Raw genomic sequence first — 21,182 nt, forward strand, 5'->3', positions numbered from 1 at the left:
TTTAAATTGTTTGCAGTAATGAAGCATTTCAATATAATGAAGACAAAAACGAAAAATAAAAAGATTGTTACTGATCGGGACTCCCCGATCCGTACCGCACATGTGCAGATGTTTTCTTCTTCTTCTGTTTAATTTAATGGCAGTTTACTCCCCAGTGTACGAGGATACCGCCACCTGCTGACCCAGCAAATGAACCCTATTGTAAAATGAACTAGCGTCATTACAAATGCGTATTAAATTTGATTTAGTGATAGTCGAGTGTGTTTATGCTTGTCTTTGTGGAGAGGATTGTTGGAATAGTGATGATGATGATGATCAATTTTCAGTAAACACTTAATCTGGCTGATGAATCTTCACGTGACATATTACTAAATCAATATTATTAAGTCTGTAATTAGGCGCCATTCTTCTTATTTTACGGCGCTGTTGTTCACTCGGGGGACGCTCTCTGCTGAGGAGAAAAGCTTGAATTTGTTTGTATACTGATTATCCATTGTTTAAATGTCCCGGGCAGTCGAAAAGCAGGCAGAGCTGTTGAGAAATGCTAGGCGCTAACTAGGCGCTAACCGTGTCACTCATATACATTAACTGTTGCAGTGTTGGCAAAGACAGGAAGTGATGTAAGATTTGCGCATGCGTGGTACCCATCGAGCTTCCGGTACGGATTGGGTAGTGACAGTGCCACTTTGGAGCTGCTCATTGGCTAAGAGCAACCCATGTGTGCTTCAGAACAGTAAACTTTTTAACTGCCAAATATATGGTTTATTCATCATCAACCAAGTGTAACTGCTAAAATGATTGTTGATCAATGGTCATGAGAATTTGCATAATTAAGATTAAGGAACTGACCTCCCAGTCCATTGTTCCTTCAGTGGGCTGGTTTCAGTCATTATGCAAATGTACTGTTTATAAGATTTGGGGAAACCTGCAGTCAGCTGAGACTGAAGAAGTCACTTGGATGAGTGACAAAACGTTTCTCCCACAAAACGCTACGTCCAGATGAACAGATTCAACTTTTGGAGATTTACTTTCCTGGATGATTCAGAATGCATCAAGACGATATAGCACAAGTAATTTTAGTTATTTATACAAACAGTCAGCAGGTTAAAAACATTCTTGCCTTGAAGATCTTTTATTTATTTGCAGATTAATGGTTTTATCTTTGAGTTTATAGTTTATTAGTCTGATGTAGTAAAAGGGAAGTGAAACAAACAGATGACAAAGTCAGGCTCTGTTTGTTTTCCATCAAGAAAATAACTTTAACAACAAGACATTTACTCTGAATTATTGTAATTTTTACAAAGACTTTAATTGAGTGTGAAAACACAATTGGTTAATATTTTTTAAAGTGTTATGTTCTCTTATTTATTACCTCCTCTCCTCAGTCTGATCACAGTGTGATGCCCAATGTTGTTAATATCTGTCATGTATCATAACTGTAATGCTCAGCTGTCTGTCGCTGAAAATATGATATGAGGAATTTCACTGAAATGTTTGACACCATGTTGGATATTACATTTTATGCTGTTCACTAAATGAATTAGTTTTCATACACATGCACTTTAACAGCTGACTTTACAGTTCGTTAGTCTGATGTGATGAAAAGGAAGGGAAACAAACAGATGACAAACTTTCACGTTTCCTGAACACACTTAAATTTTATCATCAAGAAAACAAATACTGCAGCACATTCACTAATTATTTATACTTTGTCAAAGCCTAATATCCTCCAGTTTTTCACTTTCTCTGCTCTGTTTAATCACAGTATCATCATACAGTTAATCCACAGGCCTGTTAATCTCTGTCATGTATCATAACTGTCTCGTGTCAGCTATCTGTCCTGCAGTACAAGTTAATCTATCGTTGTGTGTCTGTGATCTTCCCTCCAGCTGGCCCCATGGTCAGACCCTCAGTCTCTCTGCTCCAACCCTCCTCTGAGAAGCTCTCTGGAGGCCCAGTCACACTGGCCTGCCTGCTGACCGGCTACTCTCCTCAGGGAGCTGAAGTGAGATGGGAAGTAGATGGCACAGAGGTGACAGAGGGGGTCCTGAACAGCTTAGAAGCAGAGAAGAGTAGTGGCTACAGCAGCAGCAGCACCCTGATGTCCTGAAGTCCAGGACAGGAGCTCAGTGTTGGGGAGCAGGAGATACATCCCTGCTGCTCTGATCAATATGAGTTTGAAAATTTGTCGATGAAATTATTTGATAACAACAACTTACACGGTGACATGTGTAGCGGCTGGATGAGAGTCTGCCTAATAACTGCCATATTAATGATTCATATTTTTGCCAATAAAGCTTGCAGTGACCCATATTATTAATTGTTTTTTCTTATTTTTAAATGTAGTAGCTCTATAATTGGAGCATATGGTACAGCACATTAACCTGTTTGCCTAACACATGAAAAATCAATTCATGTATCTCCAAATCTTACTCTTTATGAAAAAATAATAATATGAGTTTGATTCAGCAAATTAATTCTTCAGTTTAAATTAAAACTACCAAGAGATCCAGACAATTAGAAATACCTAATTACTCTGAATGTTTTATGTTGCATTAAAACATTTTTAAGAAAGTTTCCATCACAACCAGCAGCTCAATTAATGAGTAATCAAATCTAGGTTCTCACTTTAGAAGTACATTGAGTGTAATCAGAGTACATTTTTGTGAAATTGCAGCTCATTTCAAATTCAGGCAAATTCAGAGTTTCAGCCAGATTGATATATGTAACACAAACTAATTCTGTGTCATTTGACACAGAATTAGTTTGAAGATGAGATAAAAAAAAATTAAAGCAAAGGCTGTTTAACAAGCTTCATTTGAGTAACTAGGAATGTGAAGCTTATATGCAGGTTTCTAATTATATTATAATTTTATTATTATTATTTTTCAATTAGTTTTTCAATGGGATATTGGATAGTTTGCAGTGTTGTGTTTCAGTTCACACTGATGAATTCTCTTGGCCTGTTGTAGGACAGTTTGTGCTAAATTTGGTCACCACTAGGTTCGGTCCTGCATTACACCAGAGACATTATAAGAGAGAGACATGGAACTGATTTGAAATACAGGCAAACACACATCTGTTGTTGTGAACAGGTACATATAAGGTGTAAGCTGATCCTTTTCTCATTCAGCTTTATTTAGAAAAAAAACAACAAAAAAACATTTTTTTCCATGAAAGCAAGCAGCTTTTTTTTCTGCTTTCTCATGCAAAAGAAAAGCAGAAACATGCCAAAGTGTCCTGTAAAAGCTCTTAATGATCTGAAAAACTTTGTTTTTTCTTTGTCACTTGTGTTGTTTAAATAGGATGCTGAAAAACTAAAACTAAAATAACAAATAAAAATGCTCCCCAAAATACATCTTACATACAAATGTAAATCTGTATTTAGTGCTTGGTGAGGTTACTGTCAGCTCTGTGTTCAATGGTCTGTGTCAGTGTCTTTTTTTCAGCAGCTGCAGTCAGTTGCTGCTGTAACAGCTCAGTGTCTCTGCAGTCTGACTGAGGGAGGTTTTTGTACGACTACAAATCACTGTGTGAACACATGAGCACTATTTATGTAGTGGTAACTCTGACAGTAGTAAACTGCAGCATCTTCAGCCTGAACTCCACTGATGGTCATAGAGAAGTCAGAGCTGCTTCCACTGCCACTAAATCGAGATGGAGTTCCTGACTCAAGCTTTTTTGCTAATCTTATTAGGAGCTTTGGAGCCTGTCCAGATTTTTGTTGATACCAGAACATGGCGTCACCATCAGACCAACTCTGAACAGCTCGACTAGTCCTACAGGTCAGAGTGACAGTGGATCCAGGAGTAGATGTCAGTACTGGAGGTTGAGTCACAGTCACCTGACCGCTGCATCCTGCAGACAAAAACAAATCATTCATTTATCAGCAGAAATCAATGAGAGAAAAAGCAGCACATCATGTTGTAAATGTTGCTGAGTGAATGAACCTGTAAAACAGCAGCAGGTCAGCGTCCAGATGAGGATGGTGATGAGAGTCATGGTGGTTGTGCTTTCTGCTGTGTTGACTGACAGATGTGAGTCCTGCAGTGTTGAACTGACAGGACTATAAACCTTCTCAGTTCTCTGGAGGATCAGCTGATGATGCAAAGCCTCCTCTATATGGAAATGATTTCTCTGCTCTCAACACAGTGAAGGAAACGAGGGACACACAAACATGAGAAATACACTAAAATGTTCTTAATGAAAGTACAGCAATAGAAAAGGAGGTGAAGGTTTTGTCCATTCTGGTTCTCACAAATGCTTTTTTTTTGCTCTGCACCTTCCTTACTTACAAACTTTACTTTATATTAATTTATGTGGCATAATTTAGTATTAGTATTAATTAATTAATTAATTAATGAAATATTTTATGATATGAAATCAAACACAATTACCTATATTTTATTTGACCAAAAACTCATAAGAAAAGACTTTTTAAATCAGGGCTTGCATTTGTGTATTTTCCAGTTGTAGAAATGTGAAACTAAACCACATGATTTGAAAACAGTAGAATAATAGAAAATACTTATTTCAGTCATTTAATAAAAAAAAAAAATCTGAGTTGTTTTCAGTGTTTAGCTGCTTGTTCAGAGTGCAGGAGGTTTTTGTACGACCACTTAATGAGTTTGTATCACTGCAGAGGACTTTTGGTGGAGGAACCAAACTCATCGTTGACTTTAAGTACCAGAAATGTTTACTTTCCACAACTACGAGCATTTACAAAACATTTTATACAATTTCGACAATATTTGATCAAGTTCGGTGGTTGTTGTTGATCATTTTGTTGTTTATAAAACGAAGTTGATCTCACAGTCTGCAAATTAACTTCCCTAAGATCAGAACTCATTCACAGTTCAGGAAAAAAAAATCTTTTGTTCCCTTTTCATATTTAAAGTTCTCTTTAATGTTAATTAACTTCTTTTTAGTATTTTCCAGTTAAGATATTTCAGAGTAAGGTTTGGTTATTTTCATGCTCTAATTGTCAAATATAGTGTTTGTATTTATTTATTTTTTCTGTTTTGAAAATAACTTTTTTCAGACAGTGTCAGTAAACACAGACCAGCTTTGAGTTCATGGATGATTGATTGTACTTGTAGTTTAAAGGAAGTGAAAGAAGCAGATGACAAAGTTTAAACTGTACATGAGTGTTTCAACTCTGTGAGTGTAACATTGAAAATTATCAAATAGATCAGATATTGACTGTAAAGCATTAGACAAACAATAACATTCATCAATAATCAATGATTAAACACCATGTAGGTATTTCTTTCCTGCTTTCATTCTTATGTTGCTCTTCTCCCCTCTCTCTCCTCCAGTGGGTGTGGTGAGACCCACCCTCACTGTCCTCCCTCCATCCAAAGAGGAAGACAAACAGAGTAGTGCCACTGTGGTGTGTTTGGCCACCAGGGGCTTCCCCTCAAACTGGAAGCTGGGCTGGAAGGTGGGGAGCACCAGCACATCCTCGGGGGTGTCAACCAGCCTGGAGGTCTTGGGGACAGACGGCCGCTACAGCTGGAGCAGCACCCTGAGCCTCTCTGCAGACCAGTGGAGGAAGGCGGGCTCAGTGAGCTGTGAGGCCAGTCTGAGTGGACAGAGCCCCGTCACTCAAACCCTGGACCCTGACCACTGCTCAGAGTAGAGCTTCAGCAACACTTCCTGTTTGCATATGATGTGTTTGATGAAGCTACATGTTTCCTCTGTTCTGATTTTCCTGCAAACATTTGACTCTCTATTAATGCGCATGCAGATTTCATCTGCGTATCCATGTTGTGCTTTAAAACAATGCTGTAAAAAAACAAATCTATATCACAAAATAAAATACAAATTCATGAAAAATCACTAATGTTTTATCGTTTTATTCTTTATGCATGAGAATGTATAACTTTTATTAAAAAAAAATGCAATTTACAAAATATAGAAATACATAAACATCAGTTTCTGTCATTGCACTTTCTGTCATTGCTCATGAACTTTTGCTCATATTTAATGATAAATATAAAGGTTGAATCACTATAAACACAGTTTTATACTTCTTCAGTTTTTTTTTATTCAGTGTTTTTGTGGATGATGATTCTTGTGTTAGTGGATCAGTTATTCTCATCACAGTCCAGCACGCTCACTCACACACTGAAAAAACATTGTTTAGCACTCACATGAACTTCCTTTTTCTAAACAATTTGGTCACTTTTTTGTCAAAGTCATGCCTGAAAAGGAATCACAAAACTTTGTCCATCGATTTCGAGATTGGATAAGGAGGACCTCAAAAGAAATGTTAAAAGTCTTAAAAGTTTGGATGAGGACTCCTTTTGGATGGAGTTGCTTTGTGGCGGTCAGCTGGCCGTACGTTCATGTGAGGAAGACCAAATGACAGACAGGAGCCCAGCAGCTTCCCTGTCTAGCCTTAGCTCTGGAGGCACTCACACACCTAATGATCTGAGGGCCATTCTTTTAATTCGAGATGAGATGACATTGGTCACTACACCTCCTCGAGCAGCTCGTTCCGTCTCAATTGCCTGTTTTCTCTGCCAAACATTCAGGAGCAGGAGCAAATCAGATGAGTGGAGATGGTTTTCTTTAGTGGTTACACCTGCTGTTAATCTAGATTTTAAAATTTTACACTGTAGATTATCTATTTTAATGCTAAATTATAAATATTCTTGTTATCCATTAATTTTCTAATGTGAACAAGGATCAAAAATGTTTATTGTTGTTTTTTGACTAAGATGTCAATTTGAAGTTATTTACTCTTTTTTTGGTCTAAACAGACACGAAGGTCATTCGTGGAATAAGAGTCTTGACAGCAAAAGACAGACTTGGACCTATTTTGGAAAAACTGCAGCATTTCCAGGATGGAATTATAACCTCACCTGGACACACAGTAACAACCAAAACCTTTACTGCAGTAAAGCCTTTGACTGCAAAACCTTCAACAGTTCCCAAAGCACATAAACGAGGACCTCGGCTTGGGACGTTGCTGCACCGTGCAAAAGTCGTCCCTATAGACAGTAAGTGGTTTTCCTCAGTAACTGTAGAAGATGCTGAGAACTCAAACTTTAAATTAAGGGATTTGTTAAAAAATTTTTTATGAACAATTAATCACTGCATCATGTACAATGCTTTGAATTAGAAGAAATTACAGTTTCTTTTTACTAACCTCGTTGATTATCAGACAAGAAAGCAGACAGTCAGTGCAGTCAGAATAATCCAAGAGAGGGCAGGGTCAAACTCCCGCCTCTAGCTACACCTGTAGAGAGCCTGTCCCACAGCTTTAGTCTGCTGTCTTCAGACGACTGGTAAGAAATGTAGCAAGGAGACATTAAATACTGCACAGAAACAGTGCTGCATAATGTGGCTGTGTTGTTTGTGGTGTTCCTGAAGTCATGTTCAATGTTGTGTCGTGTAAATACAGGATAAAGAAAAGACAGGGGTTGCAAACTGTTCAGTCTCTGGCAAAGCACCACTCGGACATCCTGAAGACTAAACTGCATGAAGTGTGTCTGGTCCTCATTGAGGAGGTATTGCACACTTTATGTTTCTTATATGTGTTTCATGCAGTTACTTTCCCTTCACGTGCATACTACAGCCTCTACTGATGATCATCACTCACATTTTAGGTGAAAAACCAACGCTCAGCAGTAGCCTGTGAGGCCATACATACATCGATGAGCTCTACATTCAGCTCCAGAAAACAATGGACCCAGAAGTTGAAACAACAGGCCGAGCTCTATTGCTGAAGCTTGCACAGACCAACAACAACTTTATTCATCAGGAGGTCAATCTGGCGCTTGATGCCATGGTGGAAAATTGCAGCCATGGATGGATTCTGAGCGCTCTGTTTAACACAGGACTGAAGTAAGAGGAGAGAAGAGGCTGTAGTGATTTTATCAGAAGACATGAAAGAGAGATCATGTTCACTGAGTTGTGTGTCTAATATTGTCCTTTCTCAGCCATCGCTGTGTGGCAGTGAGGAATAGCACGGCTCAACACCTGCACCAGCTGGCTGACAAACTTGGAGCAGCCGTCATCCTGAAAGCAGGAAGCTTCACTGAACTCTTTCTAATTGCTGCCTCTAGAATGGCAGGGGATGCTGCACCTGAAGCCAGGTGGGTACTTTTAAAAGGGTTTGGAAGTGCATTAATGTGTGAGTCTTGTTTTATTTTCTGAACGTTTACACAATTAATGAAAATGAATGAGAACTGTAATCTTCCACAGGTACCATGGGCAAACAATCATCAAGAAACTGGCCCTTCACAAGGACTTTATGAATTTGTGGATGAAGATTGTCCCTGAAAAAGACAGGCGTCCTGTGGAGAAGAGCTTGAAAAAGGCTAATAATTACAGGCATCAGGTCAGCATCCAGACTAAGCTCTCCTCTCCAGCAGGGCCTGGGATCCCCAGATGTGACAATGCAAGTCCTGACGAGTACAGAGGAGAAGAGCAGCTGCTACAGTAGCAGCAGAACTCTGAGGCTAATCTGGGAAAGTGGTTGGAGGTTCAACCATCATGACCACAGACAGTCCCAGTTGCTCTGCAGGAGTAAACTTCTCCATCTTCAGGACTACAAACTATTTTTCTGCTCTCAACACACTGAAGGAAACAAGGGACAATATTATTTGGATTTACATGAATTATTTTTTCATTATTCATTATTATTATCACATTTTTTAAGATCCTAAATGAACAATGGAAAATAAATCACTATTTGTTTTTTGATCTGAATTAAAATGGCACTTTGGTTGGCACATATGCAGTTTCTGTTTTTGTGTCAACAAAAATCAGTACGTTCTTAGTTCTCTTGTTTTCATTTTTAACCCATGATTTTGCATTTTTAACGGGATTTAAAGTCATTTTTATAACATAACCAATTAAGAAATATTACAGAAACATTTTCAAAAGGATAAAAATGATTTGGTGGTAAACAGTTTTTTCAACACAGAGGTTGTAAAATGTTTGCTTTACTTGAAAAAAGTGTTTAGATGCTTGTTCAGAGTCCAGCAGGTGTTTGTTCGGCCACTTAATGACTTTGAATCACTGTGGTGGACTTTTTGTGGAGGAACCAAACTCATCAGTAATTATAAGTACCCAAATCTATCAAGAATATAACTACAGCAACAAGACATTTACTCTCAAGTATCTGAACTTATATAAATCTATATAAATAGATGATGTCTGCCAAAACTTAACACCAAAATAAATAAACAGGTCACTGCTTTCACTTTAACATTGTGTTACATTCATGTTAACAACTGTGAGGTCACTTTTCATTTCCCTTCCATTCCTTTGTATACAATGGAGGTTTTGACACTGTGGAAAAAAAATTGCATATTTAGCGAACATCTTTGTTAATGTTAAACATTTTCCTGAAATCTCTGTTTTTATTTGACACTTATCTTTAGCTGGACGCAGTGTGATTACACTGACAGGTTTAGTACATCTTTCTGAGCTGCATGGATATCCTGGCAAGCTACAGTATAGGCTGTATGCTTTAGTGGATATCTGAGATGATCTTTGGCAATTCTCATTAATAACCATTAGTAATTAACAAGCTTCCTGTGGTTGGATTTATTTAGTTTTTGAAAGAGTTGAGCAAAATTTTAATCCATCTCCCATGTTTATTCTAAGCTGAATTAACAGGGTCCTCATTTATCTCTTCTCTCACCTTCAGCAGTACCCTATCCACATGTGACATAGGATGCACTAACCCAATCAGATGAGAGGAAGAGCAAATAGTACAGCAGCACCCTGAGGCTAAGTTGGGAGAGCATTTTGACAGGACATGTGTACTCCTGCAGGGTCATCCATCTCAAAAGTATTCCAATCCAAAACTATATTAATGTATCCAAACTGAGTGGCCCTACAGGTGGCAGGAGACAACTGGTCGCATCAACTGGCTGTCCTTTCCTGAGCTTGTTTCTGCTAATTTCTTCCTGTTGAAAAGGTGTTTGTCCTTCTCACAGTTCCCAAGTGCTTGCTTAGGGGTCATCTAATTGTTTGGGTTTTCTCTTTATTACTATAAGGCCTTTACTGTACAATAACAGAGCACCATGAGATGACCGTTGTCGTAATTTGGCAGTATATAAATACAACTGAACTGAAATCTTTCCATTGTATGCCAGCTCAGAGTTCAATTGATGTCACGGTCGGACGGTCCTTTCCGGACGACCTTGCTTGTGTTTTTGTTTTTTGTGCGTGTTTGCTTCTCCCTCTCTCTCTCCCCGGTCCTCGGGCTGTTTACAGAAGTGCACGCCGTGGGAGAGGCGTGTCCTGGCGACTGTCGTCATTGGGAGTCCCTCTTCACTGTTACCGGCCCACCTGCAGCTGATTACCTGACCAGCTGTTGGTAATTGTCCCTCCCGGCTAGAGAGGTATTTAACCTGGACTCGCGGCGACAGTCGACGTGGGATTATTACTCCGAACTGGTATAGTCCGTGCGAGCAGTGTGTGCTTATTATTCGGCTAGCGTGTGGCTAACGGTGGTCTTTCCTTCTTCCTCCAGGAGGAGCGAGCGGAGAAGCGAGTTGGGGAGCACACACACTAAGGGAGTTACAGCACGGAACGCACTGGGAGCAAGGGACGAGCACGATTGGAATATTGCACTTTTGAGGGAATTGTTGGACTTGCCTGCCTGTTTCACTGTAAATAAACGCACTGTGTTTTTGTGAAGAAGAACCGCGCCTGGGTCCCTCTTTTCCGTGACAATTGAGGATGTTAATGATTTCTGTGGTTGTGCTTTCTGCTGTGTTGACTGACAGATGTGAGTCCTGCAGTGTTGAACTCACAGGACTATAAACCTTCTCAGTTCTCTGGAGGATCAGCTGATGATGCAAAGCCTCCTCTCTATGGAAATTATTTCTCTGCTAAATTGCTGTGTGAACACTCCACCATCATGCCAACACAAACAGTGATAATCTCAAGCATCTTCAAACTCTCACCCCAACTCAGGAAACCCAACATAACAGTTATTGGAAACATCATTCAGATGAAATTTTCTGTGTGAATCCATGAAAAAACTTAAAATATAAGGAGTAGTAAGGAATAAAAAAGTAATTATTTATTTATCAAATGTTATTAATTTATTAGACTTAGAGAAGATAGTGGATTAACAAACTTGTGTTAAGTAGACAAGAGAAAAATAAACATATGTAGCCTCAGCATCCTTTAACCTACCACAGAAAATTTTCATACGATTGGTTGACAATAATGATAGTCAGTCATGTGATTGCAGGATAAACAACAATCTGAAAATGAATGAACTTTCAATCTTGCTGTGGTTATGGGCAAATGTTTGACTTGTTTCACTCTGAACTGACACAACAGGCCCCTCATGTGTCTCTGTTCTCTCCTCCTCCTAGCAGCTCTCTGTGGACTCAGCAATGCTGCACTTTAGTTTAAAGATGAACAGAAGTACATTAGAGACATTTTATACCTTCAAATCTGCTCTTCTACAAAACCACTTGGAAGAAAAAAGAAAAAATGCAAATTTCATTTGGAATTTTCATTTTTTCATTTTTGTTAAACTTTTTCTTTCAGACTATTTATTTAAAAGTTTTGGAGAGAGGTGGACAAACCTTTAAACAATTTCCAGTGTTTATTCTAAGCTGAACTAACAGCGTCCTTGCTGTCTCTGCTCTCACCTCCAGCAGGACTCTGTGCTCCCCCAGTGATGACAGATGGTGTACTGGAAGCCCAGCACAGGAGTTCAGTGTGAAGCAAGCTGCCTGCTTCTCTGATCAATATCAGTTTGAAAAAACAACACTGTGTTGGCTACATCAACTTAGATCATGAACTTATAATTATGTTTGGTCTTTGAGATGAATTAGTCGAAATCAAATTTTTCTAACTGTAGATTCAATAATTTGACAATGTTTAAGAGGAAATCAATGTTTCATATTCATGATAAATGTGGCAACATACAGTGAAACTGATTTTTTTTAATTGATTTGTAAAATACAGCTCATTACAACATTACAACAAAAATGAAGAAAATGACCTAAAAAAATGAATGCAAAGAGGTTTTACACTAAACTTGTAAACAGTTCATTTTTACTAATAAGTAAGCTATGTGTTAGATAAATGAGGGATGTGTTACAATTTTGGTGGAGGAAGTGAACAGTGGTTAGCACTGTTGCCTCACAGCAAGAAGCTCCAGCACCCCCCCACCCCCACCCCCGCAACCCTGAAAAGGATAAGTGGGGGGTGCTGAATGAAGTGAATGGATGGAAGTGAACTCATCATTCTTTGTATGTATCTACATTTTCTTATTACTGCAACATGTTGTATTTTTATTATTCAAAACATATCATCAGACTGTAATTAAACATGATTTTCTTTTGGGTGTTTGATATGATGTAGACATTTGTTGAAGTTTGGCCATTGTGGCTGAAAATCTTGCACCAAATAAATTTGAAAAAAATAATGACATACAAATGGTAAAGCAGTGGAGATTTAAAAAATTAAATGCATTTAGATTTCACTTATTATAATTTAGACTGTAGAGTTTCAGGCAGCGTTATACTAATCCCACTTTTAGCCTCAGACCTTCCTGACTGATGTTAACATTAGTCTCTAATTTAGTGGTGAGATTACTGAAAGGTCAGTTTCACCTTAGCACATGTATCATTATGTCCATGACACATTTTTCCTGTCCCTATTTCTTCAATCTAACTTGAGCAGGCCATTTTAAGTATGTGGCTTATTTTTGAGACACTGTTGAGCTAATGTGATTAAATTATAAATATATTGTGATTAAAGTCTAATATAAGCATAGTGCTGGTGTATAGGGCTGTTATATGTGTTATGGGGCTACTGCTGACACATTAGAAAGTGTTATGTCTATTTCAAGCTTTTAGGCAAACAGAAAGCAGAAATATTTGTCTTTCTTGAGTATTTAGATCCTTGGAGATTATTTTGAAAATTTGCTCAACAGCTATCACCAAATGAAACACTAAACCCTGCACTAGAAAAATATTCCTTACTTCCCCTGTGATTACACACTTTGGTTTACCAGTGCAGAGGAATGGCCAAGAAAAGGACAGACTTCACTGAGTGGAAGAGGATGAAGAAAGAAGCTGGTGATGATCCAGTGCAGCTGGTCTCAGGAGATGAAGAAAAAGCCTGATCACCTTCTCTAAGTATGCAAATCTGTTAAATTCAATTTATTTTAAAGGTTTTTTCCATCTAAACTTTCTCAATATTAAACTTTGTAGCTTTGTTCATTTTATTTTTAGCTTCAAAGTAAACAAGAGCAACAAAAAAGCTGACCTTTTAAAATTTATTTTCGTTGCTCTTGTTTACTCTGAATAAATCCTGACCGGGCTCAAATGGCTGAGATGGAGGAACAAAACAGCAACACGTTCACCCAGACTGCTGAAGTCCCTGTATGGAACTTCAAACTGAACTACTCTGAAAATCCAAAGAAAAGATGAGTTTATTTTCTTTCAACTTCAACACAAGGCAGTGATTCTAGCTTAAAACTACTCTGGGTATTGTTAAATGTGCAGCTATTATTAAATATTGTTAAATGTTTTGTCAAAATTTGCCACGTATACATTATGCCAAATATACTGTGAATAAGTGGAATTTTGCATTTTTATACTTGAAGGAAACGTCCGTAAATAGTACAGAGAGTATCCTGTAAATCTACACAATTTTCATTTTGACCATTTACAGAAAAGTCTGTCAACTTCCATAATAAACAGAAAATGTCCTGACAGAAAATTACCAGGACATTTCCTGTGTTTCTACTGATACATTTTTTTTTTTAGCGTACTCCTCTCATCAATATGGGTTTTAAAGTTTGAGGGAACAGTGACAACAACTGCTCAGAGAGTAATATGAAGGTTGTGTGTACAGTAAGGACTATTTGTAATCACTCATCTGCCTGCTTTCCTGGGTGTTCCTCCTTTTCTGTTCTTTAATTAACTACCCACGCTGTCAATGAGTGACACGTAGCTCAGGTGGTGGTTGAATGATTATTACTGCAAATAAAACATTTTTGTGATCAGTATTGTTATCTTTGGTCTTTGAGATGAATTAGTAGAAATCAAAGGATTCCTGTAGATTTAATAGCCTTACAATGATCAGGAACTAAATATGTTTTATATTTAAAATACAGGTGGCAACATAGAGTGTTAAAAAAAAAACAGGGTTTTTTTTCTTATGCTTTTTCATCACGATTAAGAAGCTTAATGGGAATATAAATATAAACATTTGTAATTCACCTTTTTATAGAAATATCAAAACTCTTGCTGTGAGAATAATTAGGTAATATAAACAGAAGGTGACTTGGTCACACCAGATATTTTAAAAATCCTCATTTAAAAATGCCCCCTCAAAAAATTTATATCTCAATTTAATGTTGTATTTAGTGCTCAGTGAGGTTACTGTCAGCTCTGTGTTCACTGGTTTGTGTCAGAGTTTCTTCTTTTTCCGCAGCTAGAGTCAGTTACTGCTGTAACAGCTCAGTGTCTCTGCAGTCTGACTGAGGGAGGTTTTTGTATGACTACAAATCACTGTGTGAACACTGGGCCACTATGCACACTCTTACAGTAGTAAACTGCTGCATCTTCAGCCTGAACTCCACTGATGGTCAACAAGAAGTCGGAGCTGCTTCCACTGCCACTAAACCGAGATGGCGTTCCTGAGTGTCGTGTTTTTAAATGTTTTATCAGAAGTTTCAAAGGCTGTCCAGGTTTTTGCTGATACCAGAATAGACATAAATCAACACCACCACAAATGTAAACAGGCTGACTAGTTTTACAGGTCAGAGTGACAGTGGATCCAGGAGTAGATGTCAGTACTGGAGGTTGAGTCACAGTCACCTGACCGCTGCATCCTGCAGACAAAAACAAATCGTTCATTTATCAGCAGAAATCAATGAGAGAAAAAGCAGCACATCATGTTTGAAATGTTGCTGAGTGAATGAACCTGTAAAACAGCAGCAGGTCAGCGTCCAGATGAGGATGGTGATGAGAGTCATGGTGGTTGTGCTTTCTGCTGTGTTGACTGACAGATGTGAGTCCTGCAGTGTTGAACTGACAGGACTATAAACCTTCTCAGTTCTCTGGAGGATCAGCTGATGATGCAAAGCCTCCTCTCTATGGAAATGATTTCTCTGCTCTCAACACACTGAAGGAAACAAGGGACACACAAGAAAACAATGTGAGAAGGAATACTTTTGATATCTAAGTGAATTATTATGATATAATTATGATTCTAACAGAATACAGACAAATAGTCCAGGAAAGATGAGAGCAGTTTTTTAACATCTGGATTAAAATGCCACAGTTGTTGGTAAGTATATATTTTACTTTCTTGGATCAACCAGCAGAAGAAAAATGATGAAAATGATCATAAATTGTTTAATGTATGTAGTTACATGTATTTTGTAGCAAATGCTTTTGCCTTGTAAACTGTGAAGTTTACTGGGGAGAAAAAAGATCATTTTCAAGGGTTAGATGCTTGATCAGAGTGTGGGAGGTTTTTGTACGGCCACTTAATGAGTTTGTATCACTGTGGTACACTTTTGGTGGAGGAACCAAACTCATCATTCACTGTAAGTATCTAAATCTCTTCATTACTACAAAATATTATACTATTACTATTTTAAATATGTCATCAGAATGTTTTTTAAAAAGATTTTATTCTGGGTGTTTTACATTGATGTGATTGGGTTTGGTGATAGAGGCTGATACTGAAAACTTCAGAAAACTATCAGAAGTTTTTAAATGTATAATGCAGTATTATCATATAAGTATACAGTATATCATGTTTATATATCAAGTTTACATAGTAGAGAAATTTGAAATAATATAATGAGTTAATATGCTTTAAGCAAGGGGTTTTTTTTGCATTTATTTTTTTCACAAAATCTGAGACTGAAAATATAGCAAAAGGAATCTATGATTTTATTTATTCATACAAACAGTCAGCAAGATTTTAATTGAGTGTAAAAACACAATTTAATTAATGTGTTATTTTCTCCTATTTATTACCTCCTCTCCTCAGTCTGATCACAGTATCATGCAATCCACAATGCTGTTAAACTCTGTCATGTATCTTAGCTGTGTAATACTTAGGTGTTGCTGAAAATATGATATGAGGAATTTCACTGAAATGTTTGACACCATGTTGGATATAACATTTATGCTGTTGACTAAATGAATTAGTTTTCGTACAGATGCACTTTAACGGTTGAGTTTACAGTTCGTTAGTCTGATGTGATGAAAAGGAAGTGAAACAAACAGATGACAAACTTTAACATTTCCTGTACACACTTAAATTTTATCATCAAGAAAACAAATACAGCAGCACATTCACTAATTATTTTTACTTTGTTAAATCCTAATATCCTACTATTTCTCAGTTTCTGTGCTCTGCTTTATCACAGTATCATCATACAGTTAATCCACAGGCCTGTTAATCTCTGTCATGTATCATAACTGTCTCGTGTCAGCTATCTGTCCTACAGTAGAAGTTTATCTGCTCCTTGTGTGTCTGTGATCTTCCCTCCAGCTGGCCCCATGGTCAGACCCTCAGTCTCTCTGCTTCAACCCTCCTCTGAGAAGCTCTCTGGAGGCCCAGTCACACTGGCCTGCCTGCTGACCGGCTACTCTCCTCAGGGAGCTGAAGTGAGATGGGAAGTAGATGGCACAGAGGTGACAGAGGGGGTCCTGAACAGCTTAGAAGAAGAGAAGAGTAATCGCTGCAGCAGCAGCAGCACCCTGATGCTGAGCCAAGAGAACTGGATGAACGCAGAGGTGTTCTCCTGCAGGGTGAACCATCATGACTACTGGCAGTCCAAGTCCTTCCGCAAGAACCGGTGTGAGGGCTAGAGGGGCTGCTGAAGTCCAAGACAGGAGCTTAGTGTTGGGGAAGCAGGAGATACATCCCTGCTGCTCTGATCAATATGAGTTTGAAAGTTTGTTGATGAAATTATTTGATAACAACAACTTAGATAGTGACATGTGTAGCAGCTGGATGTGAGTGTGCCTAATAACTGCCGTAATTATGATTCCTATTTTTGCCAATAAAGCTTGCAGTGATTCATATTATTAAGTATTTTGTCTTATTTTTAAATATAGTTGTTCTATAATTTCAGTGATGTTTACTATAAATTAATCTGTTTGCCTAACACATGAAAAATCAAGAATGGGAGGAGATGAAAATGGCAGGGCTGCATCTGGCCTGAACATCTGGGACAAATCAAATATGTGTTCATCTTTTGAAATTAACGGAAAAGCTGAAAGAAGCTTGTGGTCATGTATTTATATCTTTTAGCACAATGACAGTATCTCCAAATTTTACTCTTGTGGAAAAATAAATAACTTGAGTTTGATTCAGTAAATAAATGTTTCACTTGAAGTCAAAACCATGAAGAGATCTAGAAAATAAAAGCTCAAAAATGTCAGTGTAGAATGTATCTTAGTTCGTGTGCTCATAATCAAATATGTAAATCAGCAACTTCTACCCAATTATTCCAAATGTTTTATTTCTCATTATAACAATGTGATTAATACAGTTTACTCTACACAATCATTTTATTTTTATATTACCTCATTATGTACAGTGATGTTGTGAGGTAAATATTGTTATGGAAATTTTAACTTGCAACACACCCAGTGAGCATTTTGAAATGGTTCAATAAACACATTGCAATGTGGAGAGAAACATCGCAGCCAGAACAGTAGGATCATCTCTGAATCCTGGCCATCGTCCTTCCACCTTTATACACAGAGACAGACAAAGACATTCCACAAACGCTTACATGTTAGCTCATCTCACAGGGGGGGCTATACCATCAGCTCCATCATTAAACCTCCTTCCTCACAGAGAGAATTATGACATTGTTTTCTGCTTAGCCGTCACCTCCCTAAGACCAGGATGTCTGGAGATCTTCAAATCTATAATGGACCCTCTGTGAAGGTGCAATGAAACCTGGGGCCCACTTATGATAACATTCCACATGCATGCATACTGGTGACAGGAGTGATCTTGCTATACTAAAGTGATATGATTAAAATATGTGATTAATACATGAGAAAATAAATCTGCCACCACAATATCAAATGATACAGACCCTAAACAGTGCCACTTCATTTTAAATATTGTTAATAACTGAAAAGAAAAAAAGATTTGCTTCACTTTCCATGACTTGATATCAGTGTGTGCATGCTGGGTCAGAATACGCTCCCATACAGTAGTAATCTCCTCCATCTGGAGCCTGAACTCAGCTGATTGTCAGAATTCAGCCTCAGATCCACTGCTGCTGAAATGACTCAGACTATCAGATTCAAATCTGCTGATTTTGTGAAACAGCAGTTTGGGAGGCTGTCCAGGTTTCTGTAGATACCAGCTGAGATCAACACGATCAAGAAGGTTAATGGGAATATAAATGTAAACATTTGTAATTCATCTGTTTATAGAAACATCAAAACTTCTGATCTGAATTTAATCAGCTAATGTTAACAGAAAGTGACTTGGTCACAGCAGATATTTCAAAATCCTTATTTCAAAATGCCCCCTTAAAAAACAACAACAACTTTCAATTTGGTATTTAGTGCTTGGTGAGGTTACTGTCAGCCCTGTGTTCAGTGGTCTGTGTCAGAGTCTCTTCCATTTTAGCAGCTGCAGTCAGTTCCTGCTGTAACAGCTCAGTGTCTCTGCAGTCTGAATGAGGGAAGTTTTTGTATGACTACAAATCACTGTGTGAACACCCGAGCACTGTTTATTACATGGTAACTTTGACAGTAGTAAACTGCTGCATCTTCAGCCTGAACTCCACTGATGGTCATAGAGAAGTCAGAGCTGCTTCCACTGCCACTAAATCGAGATGGTGTTCCTGACTCAAGTGTTTTTGCCCATTTTATTAGGAGCTTAGGAGCCTGTCCAGATTTCTGTTGATACCAGAATATATAATCATCATCAACAGAATCTCTGAAAACAGCTTGGCTGGTCCTACAGGTCAGAGTGACAGTGGATCCAGGAGTAGATGTCAGTACTGGAGGTTGAGTCACAGTCACCTGACCGCTGCATCCTGCAGACAAAAACAAATCATTCATTTATCAGCAGAAATCAATGAGAGAAAAAGCAGCACATCATGTTGGAAATGTTGCTGAGTGAATGAACCTGTAAAACAGCAGCAGGTCAGCGTCCAGATGAGGATGGTGATGAGAGTCATGGTGGTTGTGCTTTCTGCTGTGTTGACTGACAGATGTGAGTCCTGCAGTGTTGAACTGACAGGACTATAAACCTTCTCAGTTCTCTGGAGGATCAGCTGATGATGCAAAGCCTCCTCTCTATGGAAATCATTTCTCTGCTCTCAACAAACAGCAAAGCAATGTGAGAAGCAATACTTTTTAGAACTAAATAAATTATTATGACATGATTATGACTCTAACAAAACACTGGAAAATACATCAGAAAAGTGATTCTTTTTAACATCTGGATTACAATGGCAGGTTGGTTGGAAAGTGTAGATTTTACTTTTTGAATCAAGAAAAATGATGAAAACAATTCCAAATTGGGTTTTTTTTGTTGTTTTTTTTAAAAGAAAGAAAGAAAGCCATTTGAACACAAACACTTTTATGATAAATATTTTCTAAACTGTGAAGGTTACTGGGGAGAAAAAAGATCATTTCCAGATGCTTGATCAGAGTGTGGGAGGTTTTTGTACGGCCACTTAATGAGTTTGTATCACTGTGGTACACGTTTGGTGGAGGAACCAAACTCATCGTTGACTGTAAGTATCTAAATCTTCTCATTACTACAAAATATTATATTATTACTATTTAAAATATGTCATCAGAATGTATTTAAACATTGTGTGTTAAATTTTATTCTGGGTCTTTTACATTTTACATGATGTGTATATGATTGGGTTTAGTCATAGTAGCTGTTATTGAAAACTTAGTATCAGAAAGTGTGAATATATAATACAGTTTCATGATTGAATGTTTATATAATACTGAAAATTTGAATTATATTTTGAATAAATCTATTTTAATTAAGTTTTTTGTATTCATCTGTGAACAAATATTGTTTCACAAAATCTGAGACTGAAAATAACACGAGGAATCTTTGATTTTATTTATTTGTACAAACAGTTAGCTGGATAAAAAGGTTTCACATTCTTGTCTTAAAATATCTTTATTTAGATGCAATTTAACGGTTCTATCGCTGAGTTTATGGTTCAGTACTTTGAGGTAGTAAAATGGAAGAGAAACAAACAGATGGCAGTCTGTACAGATGGTTTATTTTTTCAGTTGAGAAAATAAATGTAGGAACTAGATGCTGTACAATATAATTACTTTTATGGCAAGTTTAGAAAAAAAAAGATATTTGACATAGGGGAAAATTCCAACTTTAAATGTGAAATTACAACTTTGTCATTACTTGTCATTGTTATTTTTCCATTTCTTCCACGGTGCTGTTAATCTCTGTCATGTATCATAACTGTGTCATGTTCAGCTCTCTGTCCTACAGCAGAAGTTAATCTGCTCCTTGTGTGTCCCTGCTCTCCCTTCCAGCTGGCCCCATGGTCAGACCCTCAGTCTCTCTGCTTCAACCCTCCCCTGAGGATCTCTCTGGGTGCACGACCACACTGGCCTCCCTGTTGACCGGCTACTCTCCAGAGGGAGCCGAGGTGAGATGGGAGGTGGACGGCAGAGAGGTGACAGAAGGGGTCCTGACCAGCTCAGAGGAGAAGAAGAGTGATCGCTACAGCAGCAGCAGCACCCTGACCCTGAGCCAGAAAAGCTGGTTGAAGGGAGAGCTTTACTCCTGTAAGGTCATCCATCATGGCCACACACAGTCCCAGTCCCTGAGCAGGAGCTGGTGTGAAGGCTAGAGGAGTTACTGAAGCCCAGGACAGGAGCCGAGTGTGTGGGGAGCAGGAGAAAGACCCTGCTTCTCTGATCTATATGTGTTTTTGTTTGTAGAAGGAAATAAAGCTTTGTGTGTGAGAGAACGACACTGATGTAAAGTGTTGACAAGAACAACAAGCTAAAGAGCGACATGTGTAGCTCAGCAGCTGGTTGTGATTGTACTTGTCATATTAATGATTCATGTTTGCGTCAATAAAGCTTGCAGTTATCCAGAATATTATAAAACTTTTTTGTCTTTCTTAAATGGTGAGAAGGAAGACAGTATTCAGACATTTCGTTATTCTGTTTACAACAAAA

The 21,182-nt window shown here is 38.0% G+C and overlaps 4 gene segments (V, D, J or C); 3 read left to right on the forward strand and 1 right to left on the reverse strand.

Moving 5' to 3' along the window:
- Nucleotides 1–3,979: 3,979 nt before the first annotated feature.
- On the forward strand, nucleotides 3,980–5,641 carry LOC134644690 (Ig lambda chain C region-like). The segment is given in 2 exon segments: nucleotides 3,980–4,037; nucleotides 5,319–5,641. Coding segments are annotated over 2 exon segments (381 nt in total).
- Nucleotides 5,642–15,466: 9,825 nt separating this feature from the next.
- Nucleotides 15,467–17,054, forward strand: LOC134644691 (Ig lambda-2 chain C region-like). The segment is given in 2 exon segments: nucleotides 15,467–15,556; nucleotides 16,516–17,054. A coding segment is annotated over 1 exon segment (312 nt).
- A 1,647-nt stretch (nucleotides 17,055–18,701) lies between these two features.
- On the reverse strand, nucleotides 18,702–19,180 carry LOC134644692 (immunoglobulin kappa variable 4-1-like). The segment is given in 2 exon segments: nucleotides 18,702–19,036; nucleotides 19,129–19,180. Coding segments are annotated over 2 exon segments (387 nt in total).
- A 518-nt stretch (nucleotides 19,181–19,698) lies between these two features.
- LOC134644693 (Ig lambda-1 chain C region-like) lies at nucleotides 19,699–21,084 on the forward strand. The segment is given in 2 exon segments: nucleotides 19,699–19,741; nucleotides 20,529–21,084. A coding segment is annotated over 1 exon segment (312 nt).
- Nucleotides 21,085–21,182: the final 98 nt, after the last annotated feature.

Source organism: Pelmatolapia mariae, linkage group LG16_19, assembly GCF_036321145.2.
Source record: "Pelmatolapia mariae isolate MD_Pm_ZW linkage group LG16_19, Pm_UMD_F_2, whole genome shotgun sequence".
Lineage (NCBI taxonomy): Eukaryota > Metazoa > Chordata > Actinopteri > Cichliformes > Cichlidae > Pelmatolapia > Pelmatolapia mariae.